The 17,267-nt window shown below is 40.8% G+C and overlaps 1 protein-coding gene across 3 annotated transcripts in view; it reads right to left on the minus strand.

The window, feature by feature from the left end:
* med16 (mediator complex subunit 16) overlaps positions 1–17,267 on the minus strand; it is a 94,739-nt gene that overhangs the window by 48,349 nt on the left and 29,123 nt on the right. For all 3 annotated transcript variants that reach the window (XM_067230670.1, XM_067230673.1, XM_067230671.1), the window contains 3 exons: positions 6,313–6,418; positions 5,881–6,036; positions 3,387–3,607 (listed from right to left, as the gene is read on the minus strand). In XM_067230670.1, the coding sequence (XP_067086771.1) occupies positions 3,387–3,607; positions 5,881–6,036; positions 6,313–6,418 (483 nt within the window). The remainder of the gene's footprint in view (positions 1–3,386; positions 3,608–5,880; positions 6,037–6,312; positions 6,419–17,267) is intronic.

Raw genomic sequence — 17,267 nt, forward strand, 5'->3', positions numbered from 1 at the left:
AATGTGATAAAAACACACCTAGGAAAAGTCAAGAAAGTAGAATCCTGGAATTTGACCAAGGGCGAAGATAAAAAAATATTCTCTCTTCACTGGGCCCAAATGACCCCTCTCGGCGGTTCTAGTGTTAATGCTTTAGGTTTTATTTGCCGTCAATTACTCCTCGTGACTGCGCTCTGTTGTCATGAAACAGGGAGCAGCTAACTACCACGCGAAATAAATCTATAACATACCATTTTTTGTTGTGGTGCTCCTTAATATTCGGTGGGTGCTCCAAAATGTTTGCTTGTTAGTTGAGAGCACCAGTGCCACCGAATAAAAAAGTTAATTTCAAGCCCTGCGTTCACTAATGTCAAGCTAGCATTGCGATTCTTATATCTTTCAACACATAGGGCCCGATCTTGCACCCAGCGCAATTGACTTTGTCAACGACGCAAGTATCTTAATCCCTAGTTTGCACTCGGCGCAAAGCTGACTTTTCCCTCCACAGACGCACGTCGAAATGACCTTGCGCTCCCGTGGGCGGTTCAGCGAAAAAGGAGGCGTGTTCCGGCGCAAACGTTCCCTGGTGATATTTTGCAGTTTCCGAAAAACAATTCCACCACTGACCAGGAAAAACGTGGTCTAAAGTCAATGGCGCATTATTCAGATGCTATTTTAAGGGCGCAATCTTGGTCCGTGCACACTGCTGGCGAGACCAGGGTCTTCTTTCTGCGAAGCTACTTTACATTGTTTTGATTTATGGTGTGTTACATTTCTTCAATGATTATAAAAAGATTTTCATGAGAAATCTCTATGTATGTGAACATGATTTGTAACAATTGTGCCAATTTTCTCCCACGCCTGTTTAACCGAAGCTAATTTGGGTGGGTTTCTTCTCCCATCTCCATCAGAATCAGAATTCGGTTTATTCGCCATGTAGCCTATGTTACACAAACACGGAATTTACTGTGGCAGGAAGGTGCAAACAATAAACATATACGGGTCTTAAATTAAGTAAAAAAGTACCATAGTTAAACTAATTCCTAGAACCAAACAATTTAAAAAATAAAATATAGGGTAGGCTATATAAAAATAATAATAATAATTTGAATGAGCAGCATGAGCGGGCAATTTAGTGCAATGAGAAAACTGCTCTGCCTTTCCCATACAATGTCACTTGTCTATATGTTACGGCCTGACTAGAACGTCGGTCTCCTTGGCTGTGAACCGCTCCTGGCGTGCGCCTGGCAAATCCGCCGTTATAATAGCAATCCTCCATGGAACAAGCGCTGCTCTTAAAGGGAATGTGAGATGACGCTCTGATTGGTTTATTGCACGTTACGCCCAAACCACACCCATTAGTAATGTAGCTACTTCGGACCTACCCATTTTAGATTTGCGCAAAGTCATTTATCCTGCCGGCAAAATAGCAACCGAGCCGGAGTCCCCCCCACAAAGTTACTTGCGCTTTGCTGTTTGGTACTTGCGTTTCAGATCGTCAAAATAGGGGGGATAATGTTTGAGTGAGACCAGAGCTCAGATCTCATGCTAACTCTTGGCTAACAAATGCTCACAAGATTCCATTGATAATGACAAATAATAAATGACCACATCTGAAAACATGCAATTATTCATGACAAGACAGAACAGCAATAATCAAACAAGTTAAGCACTACCATATACAACTGGATTAAGACAGATTGTTAACATCCAACACTTTTTCCAGGTTCCCACACTTTTTTCATAACATGAGTGACTGTGGCTCTAGGGTATTTAAAGCCTAATATACAGAAGTTAAGCACGTATAATGGGAAATGACAAAAGTGAATAATAAAGTTAGTTGAGCCTTATGGGGCATAAACACCAATTTTACGCTCTGCAACGCTCTGCTAGCATGAAGTGAAATCTCTGTGTAGGCGTTGACAAAGTTGGGAGCTACGTGCAGCTAACTAGCTAGTTTAGTTTGTAAGCTATTAGTGTCCTTGTCATTGTCTGTCTTTTAAAAACCAGACAAAATCGTGGTGACGGCTAAGGTCAACAAAACTAGCTTGCTTGCTAGATGCACAGAGCTGTTGTCGGCCAAGTTCATTTCTCAGTTTTTGTCTGAATTATGTTTCAACTCCACTTTAGGCCATAAAAACGGTCAGACAGCTTTAAAAACAACAATATTACATAGGGGTTGAATAATTGTAACATAGCTATCTTAAAATATACTGTTACACACAAATACTACATCATGTATTTTCTGTGTTTGATTTTAGCTTCCTCATTGTAAATCTTGAAGCCATACTATAGCGTAGGTCTTCAACCTACCCAGACGCTCCTATGTTACCCCGCTCCTCATCTCCCTTCAGTGTTTCCGCTAGGATTTTTTTTAGCAGTGGGGGCAGGTCTGTCCGACCCCCCCAATAGCAAAAGCAATAAGGTTAGGCTACTTAAAGACACCTTCCACTCATAAAGTATGTTCTAAATGGCATAAATGCTGCCAATTAATAATTGCCGTAACAACTTATTGTAGCATTTACATTTACATTTAGTCATAAATTATACGATTTAAGGCTGAATTATACTACTCCGACTCCGTTACGGACAGACAAACGAACGGAGTTCTCAAGGACTCACACACGCAATCTCAACTGCGGTGTGAACCGCGTCCGTGCTATTCTCCGACTTTTGTACAGCTATATTTCTGATACCGTGGCGGCAAAATCAGCATAGAGAAACACTGTCCTTCACTGGCTACCCATCACGGCCCGTTATCAGATTCAAGACCCTGGTACTGACCTTCCGAGCGGTGAACGGGACTGCACCCGACTACATCAAGTCTCTCCTCCAGCCTTACACCCCCACCCGCCACCTACGGTCTTCTTCTGACAACCGTCTGGTGGTCCCACCGCTCAAGAGCGCCTGGTCCCAACACAATCTCTTCCCCTCTCTGGGCCCCCAATGGTGGAATCAACTCCCCACCTCCATCAAAGACACTGACTGTCTCCCCACCTTCAAGAAAAGGCTTAAGAAATGTTTGTCATATAGTTTTTGTCTATCGGAAAATAGTCAGTTGGAATGTTCGAAATCACACGTGCGACGCTACGCTGTGGGGCCCGCTTTAGAACGATCACATATGTGCGACGCTACTCAACGGGTTTATCATACAAAATCATATTATACAGCGCTCAAACAAATAGAGACTGCAAGAATATGGAGATCGTGTTTCTAAATGAGGTCCGTTGATTGGCTTGCGCACCCCAGCGTCACTAAAGTTTTTGCTTTTATCCCGCCCTTCAACTCTTGAATTCAACCATCACATCGTGCCACTCTTTGATGCACCGCCCCTTTGTTGGTGTGAAATATTTATTTTTAAACATATTTGTCATAAGAAATAGTGAAGCAAATCAGAGCTCTTGAACCTTGCCATGGTTGTCCACTCCAGCCAATGCGAGTGAGGTCCAGGAGAAATGCAGGGCAGTGAAGTGGATGATTGGGCCAGCTGCACGCTGCCGTTTGATGGCTGGCTCATCCCCTGATCGCTGGGAGGTTCCTGAGGAGGAGCCATAGAACACACCCATGGTGTGCAGGGACAGGCGGTGGAGGATTTGGATACTGCCATCATGGAAGGCTAGGGCAAGGCCTTGAAACACAAGAGAGATGGGGGGTTAGTGAGGGCTCTGCATGTCAGTCACAACTTCTCCCTCTCATAGAAGTCCCTTTTTTTTGCAATATTATAAATATTGCATAGTTATACGCACCCATAACATGTAAATTTACATTTAGTCATTTAGTTGACAAGCAAGTAGGGTGAAGTGCCTTGCCCAAACCCACAACGTAATTTTTCACGGCTGGGAATCGAACCAGCAACCTACTGATTAATAGCCTGATTCCCTAACCGCTCAGCCATCTGACTCCCCTGTACAATAAAGAAGTAATGTTTAAATATGCACAGAAATTTTGGCCACCAAAAAATGTCAAAAATGTCTTTGGCCGAAACACAAAAAAGGCAGAAAATATTATCAGAAAATGTATGCCCGCCCCCAAGTACTCTGATTTCACTCTGGTTCCAACTAGCCATCATCACTGGGCGCTACCAAGCAAAGGGCAATCATTGGTCAGTGGTGTGGAAATAGCTCAACGCTTCTGATAAGGACATCAAATTAGCAATCTGTGTGATGGTTCAGCAGTAATTTCAAGAGGGGGTGGGGTGCGAAAAAGCCTAATTATACAAATATATATATATATATATATTTGATAAATGACTAGCATCACTAGTTCAGATTAAATACTTAATTTCTCTACTGCACCCTGTACTTTATGCAAAATTTCCAATATGCTAAAATGCTAAAAGTACTAACCCACTAATTACATCTACACTAAAGCTGTCATGTGTCATACTGGCTGATATTTTAATTCCTTTTATTCCTAAAATCTTCCTCAAGGTTGTGTAAAGCATGTAAACCAGAAGCTTTCAATTCCCTGAAAGTGAGGTATGCTGTAGGTATGAATAACCTCAGTGTCTCTTTCTCAACAGAAATGTAAGTTGCGGCATGGAAGAAATGTTTGATTAAGAATGAAACATGAAGATCAGTAATCAGGGGAATTAATGCAAGTAAACATTTCTCCATTACATGTTCAGTAAATCAGCAAAGACTTCAATTTTGTACCTCAGGCATGTTGTGTTAAGTGAATGTAAGAATTTATATTTTAAACATGAATGAATTCATGCTTAAATAAAAAAAAGTTAACCATTTGAAAGGTACTTTTTGAAGGAACCGTACTGTGTCAGACATTGTATATTCTGTATGAGTTCATTAAACTTTAAAATATTAACAGAATGGTGTACAAAAAAAGGACAATATCTTACACTAAAATGTAATTAAACTCTAGACCAGGGATGCCAGGGTTACGGCCCGCGGGCTGGACCCAGGCCGACTGTACGTCACATCCGGCCCACGGGTGATGAGGGGAGAATATATTTTTTTATTTTATTTGTATCTATTTTTTTTCTCTTTCGGTGGAATCCGTCAGTTGGTCTGTTGCTGCTTCCCGCCTCAGCTGCAGCAGCGCCGGTGGTGCTGATCGAGATGTCGTTATCAAAAAAGAGGAAGGTCGAAACTGAAGGTCACATCTTTCAGGATAGATGGAAAGAAAAGTATTTCTTTTGTTAAGTAGGAGGCAAACCCGTGTGTCTTATTTGTTCTCAACAAGTGTAGCAAAGGAGTACAACATCAAACGACACTACGAGACCCACGCCGAGAAATACGGTGAGTACACAGGGCAACTTCGGACTCGAAAGCTAAATGAGATAGCATCATTGCTACAGAAACAGCAAGCCGTTTTCTCCAAATGTCGAGATACACACGAAGGTTCGTTCAATCCTTGCCACCACAGTACCCACTGCTCACGGACTTTGCAGGTAAAATACTTTGTATGTTTAGGACAACATATTTATGTGAGCAGGCCTTTTCCGTGATGAATATGAAAACATTTAAAGTGCCCAATCGCCTGACGCACGGACATCTGAATGACGTTATGAAAATAGCCACTGCCCAGAAACTAGGGCTGTCCCCGACTCGACTAAACACTTCTGAAAATCGACTAATCGAAATTTGAAACGTTTTTTTTTATTCTATAAATGTCACAATGTTTTTCATCAAAGCCTTCAGTGTGATGTTTTACCTCACTGTTTTAACCCTTGTGCTGCCTTCGGGTCACATGACCCAAAGGTTCATAACGAACCATGCGGTAAAGTTGTCGCAATACGACGGTGGGTCACAATGACTGATGGGTCAGAATGACCCGAAGATAACACAAGGGTTAAGTGATATAACAAAAGTTTGCACATTCATTTTCACAGTGTATGCCGTAGTAAGAATGTATTGAAAGAAAACTGCAATTTTCTTGACATACCTAGACCTGGGCAGAATTTGGTGTCGGAAGCCACCTTCAGGTCAGTGTTTGAGATTGAGATGGGAAGTTTGGGTAAAGCCACAGCAGACACACGGTCCAAATCATTGGTGGCTGAAAGGATGCGCCATTTCAGAATCATAGGCTGTTTCTCACCAACTGTGAAAAAATAAAAAATAAATTAAAAAAAGATCAGTTGCCCATTATCTTCAGACATCTCAAGGCATCACATAGCAAACATGTTACATCAGCATAAAGGTGCCCATCAGTCCAAAGATCATATTATATAACAAAACAGTCACATCTGTGGAACAACAAAACTTAGTCTGAGGGAAACAAACTGGAGCTGCTGGTGTAGATTTATTTTATTTTATTAGAGCCTGAGACAAGTAGACTGCAAGCACAATTATGAAGGCAAATTGAACTTCACCTTACCAACTGGTGAGCGATGCTGGAAAATATTATTGACAGGAAGCCCCTCCTTCCGCAGTGACCAGCATTCTACAATGCTGCCAGTCTGACTTGAGGCACACAGCAGCACCTGCAAGTGGATCCAAATTTAACAAGTAAGACGACCCCACACAAAAGTTAATTAAACAAAACAGGGGTTGACCAGGTACTGTTAAATTTGGTGACCATGATCAGTTAACAATAATTAAAGATAATGACTACTTTATTACTGTTTGAAATGCTCTGAATATAATAAACAATGTTTGATCTATACCCTGCTATATTAAGCTCATGAGCACATAATCCGTGGTTATGTACAGGAGAGAAATATGCCAATTAATTATGTTTCTTGGATCATTGATAAACTTTCATTATGCTGTTTTCTTATGCCTGCATAGCCATAAGTTAGTTCTTTGTAAGATGCGAAAGGCCTGTGACACTAGGGTAGGTCAGAGGTCATAATATTACCAAAGTGTATCAGGGTTTCCCGCAACACCACTTTTCAGTTAAGGCGGCCACCTAAGCAACACACACCTTCCGCCTTAACTACGTAGTAAAAAAACTAATATATATTTTTTTTTATAGCGATATCTGCTGTTGTCCTGTTTTCCCCCTTCCATTCCAAACCGTGACCAACGCCAGTCTCCCTTCTCTGCAGAACGCATTAGTCTATCACACAAACTACCCCCCCCCCCCTTTGAACGAGGAAAATATAAGGAACGTCGAGCCCTATCTAAAGACCTAAACAAAAGCTATCTAGCATGCAGTGTCCCATTGCTGTGCTTACGAAGGCTATGCTAATTGTCTCTTTACTTCCATATTGTGATACTATTTAACTCCCTTGATTTCCTGTATTCTTTGTTCAGTCTTCTGAGATACTCAACTTGAGTGTATCAGACACCTGCACCTTACATATGTAATAAATCAGGGCACTACACTGCGACCGAAATGGTCGCATTTGTGACCTTTTGAAATGCCATTGCGACCGTAATTTTTAATGGGTCGCAAATGTATCACGGCAGGTTTATTTTGCTTGCCTTAGGTTTTAGGCAATATACCATGATTTATTATGAGCATTTATTAAAACAATAATGTGTATTTTAAGAATAAGTTTCATAACGTGCTACATTTACATTTAGTCATTTAGCAGACGCTCTATCCAGAGTGACTTACATTAAGTACAAAGACATTCCCCCCAAGGCAAGTAGGGTGAAGTGCCTTGCCCAAGGACACAACATTGTGTGGCATGGCCGGGAGTCGAACCGGCAACCTTCTGTTTACTAGCCCGATTCCCTAACCGCTCAGCCATCTGACCCATGCTCTGAGCATTCAACACATCAAATTGGCTTCAGCCCCGCGACCCCCCGGATTGGTATTCTATTAGCAACATTACTATAGTAACGTCGATATAAAAGAAAACAACCTCTCGTCAAGACGCACACAGCAAAAATAACATACATAGCCAACAGAGTCAACATAGCCTACTCAAATCTGACGTGTTGAAATGAAGCGAACACATTTTTTTAAGAAGGCAGGTTCAAGTGATTTGCCATGTCAAACGGATCCTGCGTTGGGTGACAATGATGATGCTGAGAAAGATTTGTCAGGGAAAGCACAGGGAGGAAAACTGACACGGACTTATCGACACCAGTGGCTCACAGAATACCAGTGGTTAAGGCACCAAGACGGAGCAATGCACTGTGTGTACTGTCAATTCTGTGGGCCTTCAATTGCAGGACTGTCCAAATTTGTATCAGGGTCAAAACAATTTAAACATGAAACATTGAAGCTTCACAATGATACTAGGAAGCACGCGATATGTAGAGACAGGTACATATCCCGTAACGCAGCAGCACTCCCGACTGCATTTCGACTTCAAGATACAGCAAACCGCACAAGTGAGGAATCTGAACTAATAACAAAGTTCAATGTAGCGTATAATATAGCCAAAGAGGAAATTCCATTCACCAAATTTTAATCGCAAATTATTCTTCTGAAGAAGAACGGGGTGGCTATTAATCCAACATACGCTAACCACAAATCATGTGCTCGATTTATTGGAGTAATCTCAGACACTCTCAAGCAAAAGACCTGTGCCAAAATATCTTCGACCCAGTACTTGTCATTCATGATAGACGGCGATACTGACATCTCCACGAAAGAGTGTGAAATAGTTTATGCTCGCATCATTGAAAAGGGAAGACCTTCCAACATCCTCATTGGCCATATTGAGGTTCAACATGCCCATGCAAAAGGTAATTTTCATTACTTTATATACATTTCATTAAAAAGGCTGTAATGATTTATGTAGGCCTACTGTACAATTCTAACAAGCAGTATAAACATTTTTTATTTTATTTTTTATCTTAGGTATTTATGCTGCAACCAAGGCAGCCTTTACTGGATTTGGGCCACAATGTGTGGACTGGCTTGACAAGACGGTATCTATGGGGGCAGACGGTGCTTCTGTTAACCTGGGCCACAAAGGGGTAGTGCTAGCCCTCCTACAAACAGATGCTGGAGACTTTATCATCCCGTTTCACTGTATGCCTCACAGGTACGCTCTAGTATACATGTACACATGTTGTAACGAGCATAGTGACAGTTAACATTTATTCTGACATTATATACTATTCTGTCTACAGGTTGGAGCTGGGGTTGCTAGCTGTACAGCGGGAGATCCCAATGATAGGGCAGGTGTATGATCTGCTAAACTTGGTCTGGAAAACATACAATATTAGCCCCAAATCTATGAGGGAACTGAGGGAGCTGGGAAGAGACATCGGGGTCAATGTGAATGCTCCAAGTGGAGTGAAGGGGACTGGGTGGCTGCCCCATGTGTCCAGGTCTCTGGACACATTCCTCAAACAAGAAAAAGACTGCACTCTCCAAAGCCCAGGACAGTTTACTGCTGTTTATTTGCATATGGACCACCTGGCAAGTGTCTCAGCCAATGCAGAAATTGCTGGAAGGGCCAAAAAGGTAATATTTTTCACATGGTGGGTGTTGATAAGTGTTTCAGTATTTTATAATTTCAGAATGATTATTAAGTCATTTTTTTTACATAGGCAGGAATGATTATTAATGTGGTTGATCTGTGCTTTTACGTTACATTGCAGATCAAACTCACTATGGAGGACGGGACTTTTGTGGCATTCTGCCATTTCCTGGCAGAACCTTTCTCTTATATCAGTCAGTTCAGCCTACTTTTGCAGATAAATGATATCATCCTACCTCAAGTAAGGGGGGCAGAGTTGGGTAAGAGGGGGGTTGGGTGAAATTATTAATAATCATACATGGTAACCAAATGAATGTGTGCCAGGCTGTCAGTGGGATTGAACATCTTTTAGTCACCATAGAAGCCTTGGCAGCCCAACCTAAACCTGGTGGAAAACTAAGCACCATCTATGCTGCCATGCAAGAGCAGCACCACCAGAAGCAGGAGAATGAAAAACAGGGGTTCAAGTTTCAAGTAAAAATATTTAGGTTATCTGCTGTTTAATATTTAGAAATAAACTGTAAAATATACTGAATGTTCTAATGTACTATTTAATATTTTATTTTAATCCAGGAAGTCAACCTTTCAAAAGGTGAGGCTGCAAAACTGGTGGAAGGCGAATCCATCAGCCAAGGTCCCCCCAGACTACAGCGAGCAATTGAAAGGACATGCGAGTCCACTGTGAAACACCTGAGAACCAGATTCAGTAGCCTGCTGGGTAAGTTGTTTGTAATATTGCTATTGCACATTCAAAAGGACACACTTCTATGTTGATATAATGCATTCATTGAAACTCAGAATTTTTCTTTAATTTGTGCTGATAGAGAAGAACACAAAGGACACACCAACAAGCACAGCGGTGCTATCCTTTAACGTCTTCAACCACCACTCCTGGCCAGATGACAAACGTAGGCTGTGGGACCACGGTGTGAAAGATGTGGTTTCTCCTGGGGCACTTTTCCACAGTCCTGAGAAGGTGTACCACACCCACCCCCTTCAGACTGTTTTCATGTTAACATAATATGACCACTATATTAAATGTCTATAAAAAAATCCCATGAATGGGTGCAATCCAGAACTAGCCAAGGAATAATTTCAGGCCATGAAGATGATGATATAAACATCTTTTAAAGACGAGCTACCTTGGACTCTGGGATGAACTGATTGACTTTGATGCCAGAGAGACTGTGCAGAACTGGCTCTGGCATGGGCAAAGGGCAAGGAGGCCCAACTACACAAGATGTCCAATCGATTTTGCCATATGTGAGGGGGATGTCCTGTAAAGTGGACATGCAATGTGTTTTTTTTTTTTTAATCTTTAATACCAAAAAACCAATACCTTATGAAAATCTATTATATTATTTATGGATTACATTTATTTTATGTTTCCTTAAGAGTTCAGGAGTCTGCCCATCTGTGCCATGTTGAAATCTCAAATAAATTAATTTTGCACTTCATAATGTACTGTATTTTCTATTGCAGTAAATCTATCCCAATCAATGTTAAAGAAAACAAGAAGGCATTTGGTTTAAAAGATGGCAAGTAATTAAAGTGCACATCTGTATGCAGTACAGGTTCATTATTGTTCATTATTATCCAAAGCAGCTTATTATAAATAATTTGTGCGACCAAATCATGTTTTGCGCCAGTAACTGAAAAAGTTAGTAGCGCAGGTGCCACCAGTGGAAAATGTTACTGTAAATACGTTGATTTTGTCTTGAATTTGTACTTAACTATTCCCTTCATTGACTTGGTACTTTCACAGCAATTGGGTATTATCTAATACATCTTCAGTTCCCTTGCACAAGTCTGTCATTCAGACAAAGGTTGTATCGCCTAAATAAGATTTCCATGTCTAGCAAAAAAAAAAAAAAATTATATATAGCCTATAATTATGGAATTGCAAATATATGTTTTGTAAAGTGGACAAACAACGAATAAATGCATTTTGCATATATTTAAAATTGGGCAATACAAATCATATTATATGACAGAGTTTGCAACTATTTTGTTAATGGTAGGCTAAACCTTTTATGAATGTAATACGGTAGGCCTTATAAAAGGAGATGACTGTGTGGACAGGGGCTGTTTTGATCATTGGATTCACAATAGTCTAACCGATCATTCTTGAATGCCTATAATTTATAATAAGACACAAACAGACTAAAGGGCTCCGTGACTCCTCGATTTGGCGGGCCACACTTTACTCTACTCTCTTTGCACACGACTTCCTCCTTCACAATTAAAGTTGGCTAGATCCAAGATGGCGCCGATGAAGGCTGCCTCGGTCGTTAGGTGGCCTTCCTGCTTAATTGTATCTTGTACATTTGTATTTTTTGTAATATTTGTATTTTTATATTGTAAATTACGGCAACTTATATTTTATTGTACATTTTATTTAATTCTAATTCCACTTAGTACTGTTAGTTTATGTACCCTTAGTATAGATAGTCCACATATTCCTGCCAAAGCAAATTCCTTGTCTGTGCAAACTTTCATGGCGAATAAATCCCATTCTGATTCTAAAGTTCCCCTTTTTTTATACCCTTCCAAACATAACAGTCCACTCAATGAAATAGCATTTCTGAATTATCAAAAGGTATAAATTAGTAAATTAGTATTTTACAACTTAGATCTGGCTGTAATAAATGCCCATATTCTGTACAAAGAGTGCATGAACGTAACAATAAGCTAAATTAACTATCTTCTTGAACTGGAAGCATCAGAATGGAATTCTTGGAATGAGTAGACAACTTTGAAAGGAACTGTTGATTCACTACGTGATCGATTATTAGAAGGGAGGGATAGGACATTGCACCTTTCAAACAAAAATTTTAATAAATCGAAATTCTGTGGGCAATGCCATAGCCGAAATTAGCCTATTTATTCTATTTAGTCCATAGATTCAAAATTATCTTTCAGGGTAATTGTAGATAGCCTGCCTACTTCATTTGTCAAATGCAACTTTTGTTTTACATTGATGTGCTACTGCTCTTGTGTAACCCGTTATTCACACTTGGAACTGGAGTCCCAACTGTAATAGCCTACATAAAACCACAATAGACACAGGGGTTAAAGTGAAAAAAAATCCTGAGCCGGAACCTTTTTGAGGGAGGGGGGCGGTTGGAGAGAAACACTTTTTTGTCTTCTGCTAGTTTTCTACACAGGGTGAACAGTGGCTAAGAAATTGTGAATGACAAGTCATGTTCCGCAATAAATGTGCACAAACGTATTTCTATGTCGCAGACACGGTCAGTCATAGACAACAGTGTGTCAGCTGTAACAGTTGCTCCCGGCAACATCGCGGTAAGTTTGAGTGCACGGGCAGCGGCTCTGTGACATGACGAGCAAGCGCTTTCTTACTGCTGATGGCATATAGTAGCTTCCTCGAACAAAACGTGCATAAACAAGCACCAGGCGCTCTCGGTTTCTTGCACCAACTGCCAAAAGGAAGTTCTTTACCTTCTTCTATCTACGCCCAGCACCATTTATTTTTGAGGCCTTTATCTATGGGTAGGACATCATCCCCAGGCTTCATGAATTTGCGCTCCATGCTTTCACCGACAAGGCTAACGTGACGTATGGATCTCATTCACACTGTCATTAGACATTCTCTGACACTGTGTTGCCAGGACCCGCCCTGCTCTGCTTCTGATAGGCTTGTAACGTTATAGCTGTGTTCCTCTCATATGATTGGTAGGGGAAATCAATTGACTCGAAAATATTAAACCACATGCAAGTTCCAATTTTTTTTTTCTCATGGCCGCACGCCGGACATCCGGCACGGTGCCGGAATACTTTAAGCCCTGTAGACATTCTCAACCAGTATGATATTATCCACTGTGTATTAGGCTATACACTGCCCGTCTTGACCTTCCAAAAGTTGTTAATTTGAATAGGCTAAGCATCAACGTAACATCATGTTACGTAATTCTAGGCTATATGCCTATAGCCTAGAATTTCCAACACTTGGCTCTCATTTTTGCAATACTTGGACCGTGTCCTGACAACAAATGAAGAACAGTACATGTTTTGCCAGGATAACTGGATCTAATTAGACCATTGAATGTTTATGATGTCCCCGTGTGCTTATACTTTTGACTGGGGACAAGAAAGCGATCAGTCAGCCGACTACAAAATGTTGATAATGTTGGGCTATGCATTTATATACCAACTGCAGTCTAATCTGCAGTAGGGCTGTCAACTAATATTCTGTATTCGAATATATATTCGAATAGTGGTTAAAAACAGAAATTCGAATGTGAAAATTAATATTCAAATGTAAAAAAAACAAACAACCGCGGCAGCAGCGGCGCGTCTGTCTGCTTTGCGGGTAGGCGCGCGCCTCAGTGTCACTGCTGACAGTTGACTTGCGTGGAAGATGGCAGAAAGTGCAGAACCCAGCTTGACCGCAGCAGAGAAAGTGATTGTAACCCCAAAAAATCGAAAGAGTGATGTCTGGAAATATTTCGGATTTTGGTCATTTGATGGTAAATTTGTTGAGCCTACAGCTTAAGTAGTGTGTAAGCTATGTAAGCTTACCATTCAACAACTAGCAACTTGAGGCTACATCTCCATGTTTACCACAGCACAGCTCGCACGGAGCATTCAATGTCAGTTCTATACTGTAACATTTCAATTTATGTTAATAATATTTGTTTCAATCACTGAATGAAGCCTGCCATATTTGGGACAAGAATCGCAACCTTAAATTGCTTGCACAAAACTCTTGATCAGCACTAAACATTTTTTTATTGTTGTCGTTCATTTAAACCGCTTTGCGCAGAGAGCGCGACGGTGCGGGAGAGTGAGAGAAAGAAAGAGCGCGTGTGTGCGAGCGAGAGGCCAAGGTCTGCGGTCTTGGCCATTAGTTCATTTACTTATTTTTGTGTAGGTAATATGTTGTTAAATATGTTTAAACTTAAATTACAAGTAGTTATGTCTCATTGTATTAATCTGTCCTGTTATTGACGTGCCTAATGTAATGCGCAACCAGAAATTCAAATATTTTGTTAATGTTTTTTTAAAGGGAATATTCGAACGTCATTTTTGAGAAAATTTGACAGCCCTACATTGACGCATTGGCGCATTGGCGGTGGAACATGACACATCTGCGATTGTGTACATACATTGTGATCGTCACTCATGGGCGCACGCCCGATTTTGTGCTTTCGTCTGCGATCTCCATAAATCTGTCGGTGAGCAAAAATCTGTCTTAAAATCATGAAGCGTTAACTCAGCATTAGAGCAGGGCCAGATCTAGGCATAGGCAGGCTGAGCCCATCCAAACGTCTGTCTTGTCCCCCCAATCAGAATTTGACTAAGACATTAAGCATTAATCATTTATTTTTTAAGATTTGTGCATTGGTTAAAAGCAATCTGAGGCAGGCTGTTTGTTGAGAAGTTTGAGGGAGGGCTGTAGACTATCCCAACCAGTAAAAATAAAAACACCAGAAAATTGCACTCCACACTCGCCTTCTGTAGCGGAGAAGCATATTCTGACAGACACGACACGAGCGAAAACATTAACCTATCCATCTGTCTATAAGTACGATTACAATCACAGTGAACATTCAAATCTGTGTTGGCGCTGCCGCTGATCCAGAGAGCAGTTGCAGGGCTCCAGACTAACTTTTTGCCTTGGTTGCACTGGTGCGCCTAACTTTTTTATTTAGGTGTACCAGCACAAAATTTAGGTGCACCCAAATTTTTCCTTGCATCGCCACAATTTCAAGGTCACCTTTTTATCACGCCTCATATACATTCATATATATTATGTAAATTATCTTAAACAAGAATAAGGTGTAGGTAAAAAAATAAATATTTGAAACACAATTATACTGTATATAAAAATACAAATATTATGAGTGCTTTACTGAGCTGCCAAACTAAAACATTTTAAGCAAAATAAAACATTTCAAAATAGAAAGTGCTACTGTTTAAAAGTGCTTCCCTGAACTGAGACCTAACATTTCATGGCTCAAAGTCTTATGCTGTTGCATGCCCTTCAGATGGCCAACACCTGTAATTTGGCATTCTTGACCTTTGACCTTGGCTAAACCAGCTTGCCACACTCATGGAGCTAACCAACTCCATTGGTTAGCTCCATGGCCCAGCTCCGTAACTGATTCTCTGGTGCTCAAGTCGTAATTTCACACAGCACGGAGCAGTGTAGGCCTACAGGAATATCTGAACCACAGCCAATCAGAGGCAAAGACCAGCCCCATCTCTGTCTCTGATTGGTTTAGACCACGATATGATTCAACCATGAGTGTGAGTTCCGTAAAAGGTCTACAAACGCTTTGTTCGTGGAGAGGCAGCGGATGCCAGGAGGTTAGGTGCACCGGTGCGACCTAGGAACATTTTTAGTCGCACCCGTACAAATTGGTCGCAGTCTAGAGCCCTGAGTTGCCATGTGAAGTTTCACAAAGTCTTTTCAACCACACAGTATCATAATTTCTGTGTTACAATGATTCAAATTATCACAGGAGTACAGGGCTAAAAGTTTATAGTTCGGATATTAACACAGTAGTGATCTACAGTAGTGATCAAAATAGAGTAAGGCCGAATCCCAATACTACCCCTTACTTTTGCGCGTTGACGTGAGAGCGAGTGGTGTCCCAATACTCCTTTTGAGCTACGGGTAGGGCTACGACGAAGGGGTATACACCCCTTAAAACCAAGTTAAAACTAAAGCTTACTTGAAACCTAGGGCTATGTGAATACTGCGCGACCGGCAACAATGGCGGCCAGATCATCCAGAGAGTCCGATAAATGTAATATTTTCGGCTTAATTAATGCTGATTTGCACAACAGTCCCTCATTTCTCTCACTAGCATGTCTACAGTTTTAAGTAAACTCCATTAGCAGCGAATTTCGTTTGATATCAGTGCAAAACACTACTTGCTTTGGAGATATCGATACGTGCTAGATGACGTACCCGTAAGTACCCGTACCTTACCCCTCAGTTTCGAGGGCCAAGGGCTAGGGGTAAGGGTAAAGGGTAGCAGGGCTTGACATTAACTTTTTGAGGCACTTGTCCTTTGGACAAGTACATTAACGTTTCACTTGTCCATGCACAAAAGACACTTGTCCGGGTAAAGATTAATAATTTTTATTTTTATTGTGTTGAAGTTAGCTAGCTAGTGTCGGCAGCTGTGTACCTAGCAAGCATTAGCAACATTTGTATCAGTTAAATGTACGTAGTTAAATATGAGCTAATATTCAACTGTAAAGTATAGGTACACCTTTTAAAGGATCCCTTGGTAAATCAGCTCCTGCCGGGTAGAAAGGGAAATTGTAGAAAAAATAAAATGTTAACACCAACATTTAGTGGCAAAATCCATTGTTATGTCTCCAAAATATTTTAGATATAGTATAAGTTTAGCTAGCTTGCAAATACTGAGGATAGCCTACCAAAGTTGAGTTAGCCAATGTCGTTAATGTTAGTTTGCTAGTTGTAGGCCTAACATTTCACTGGGTCTTGCAGCGCTGCTTGATTTACTGAAATTATTATGATATGTCATGTTCTAGCCTACCATTTGCCTACTTTAGTAAGTCACAGTATTTCCAAGCCCTGATTGTGTAACTGAGACGACACAGTAAATAATTCCTCTTTCGAGTAATAAGGCCCCGTTCAAGTGTTGAGCATTAAATTAGCTGCACGGTCTGTAGAGATCTTGGGACAGCCACTTTTTTGTGTAGATGTAATGAGTGGCACATAACGTTAAGTAACATGGCATTTTATTGTGTTTGATTTTTAACTTGTCCAGTGGGGCAAGTAAATTTCTCTTCCACTTGCCCTACCAAAAAACCCACTTGTCCCGGACAAGCCTTAATGTCGAGCCCTGGATTCTGCCTAAATTTCCTTTTTGCCATATTTTTTACCATATTTTTTTTTTCAAATGAATGAAATATTGTTAAACTGTATCTAACAAACATG

This window comes from Osmerus mordax, chromosome 27 (assembly GCF_038355195.1).
Source record: "Osmerus mordax isolate fOsmMor3 chromosome 27, fOsmMor3.pri, whole genome shotgun sequence".
Lineage (NCBI taxonomy): Eukaryota > Metazoa > Chordata > Actinopteri > Osmeriformes > Osmeridae > Osmerus > Osmerus mordax.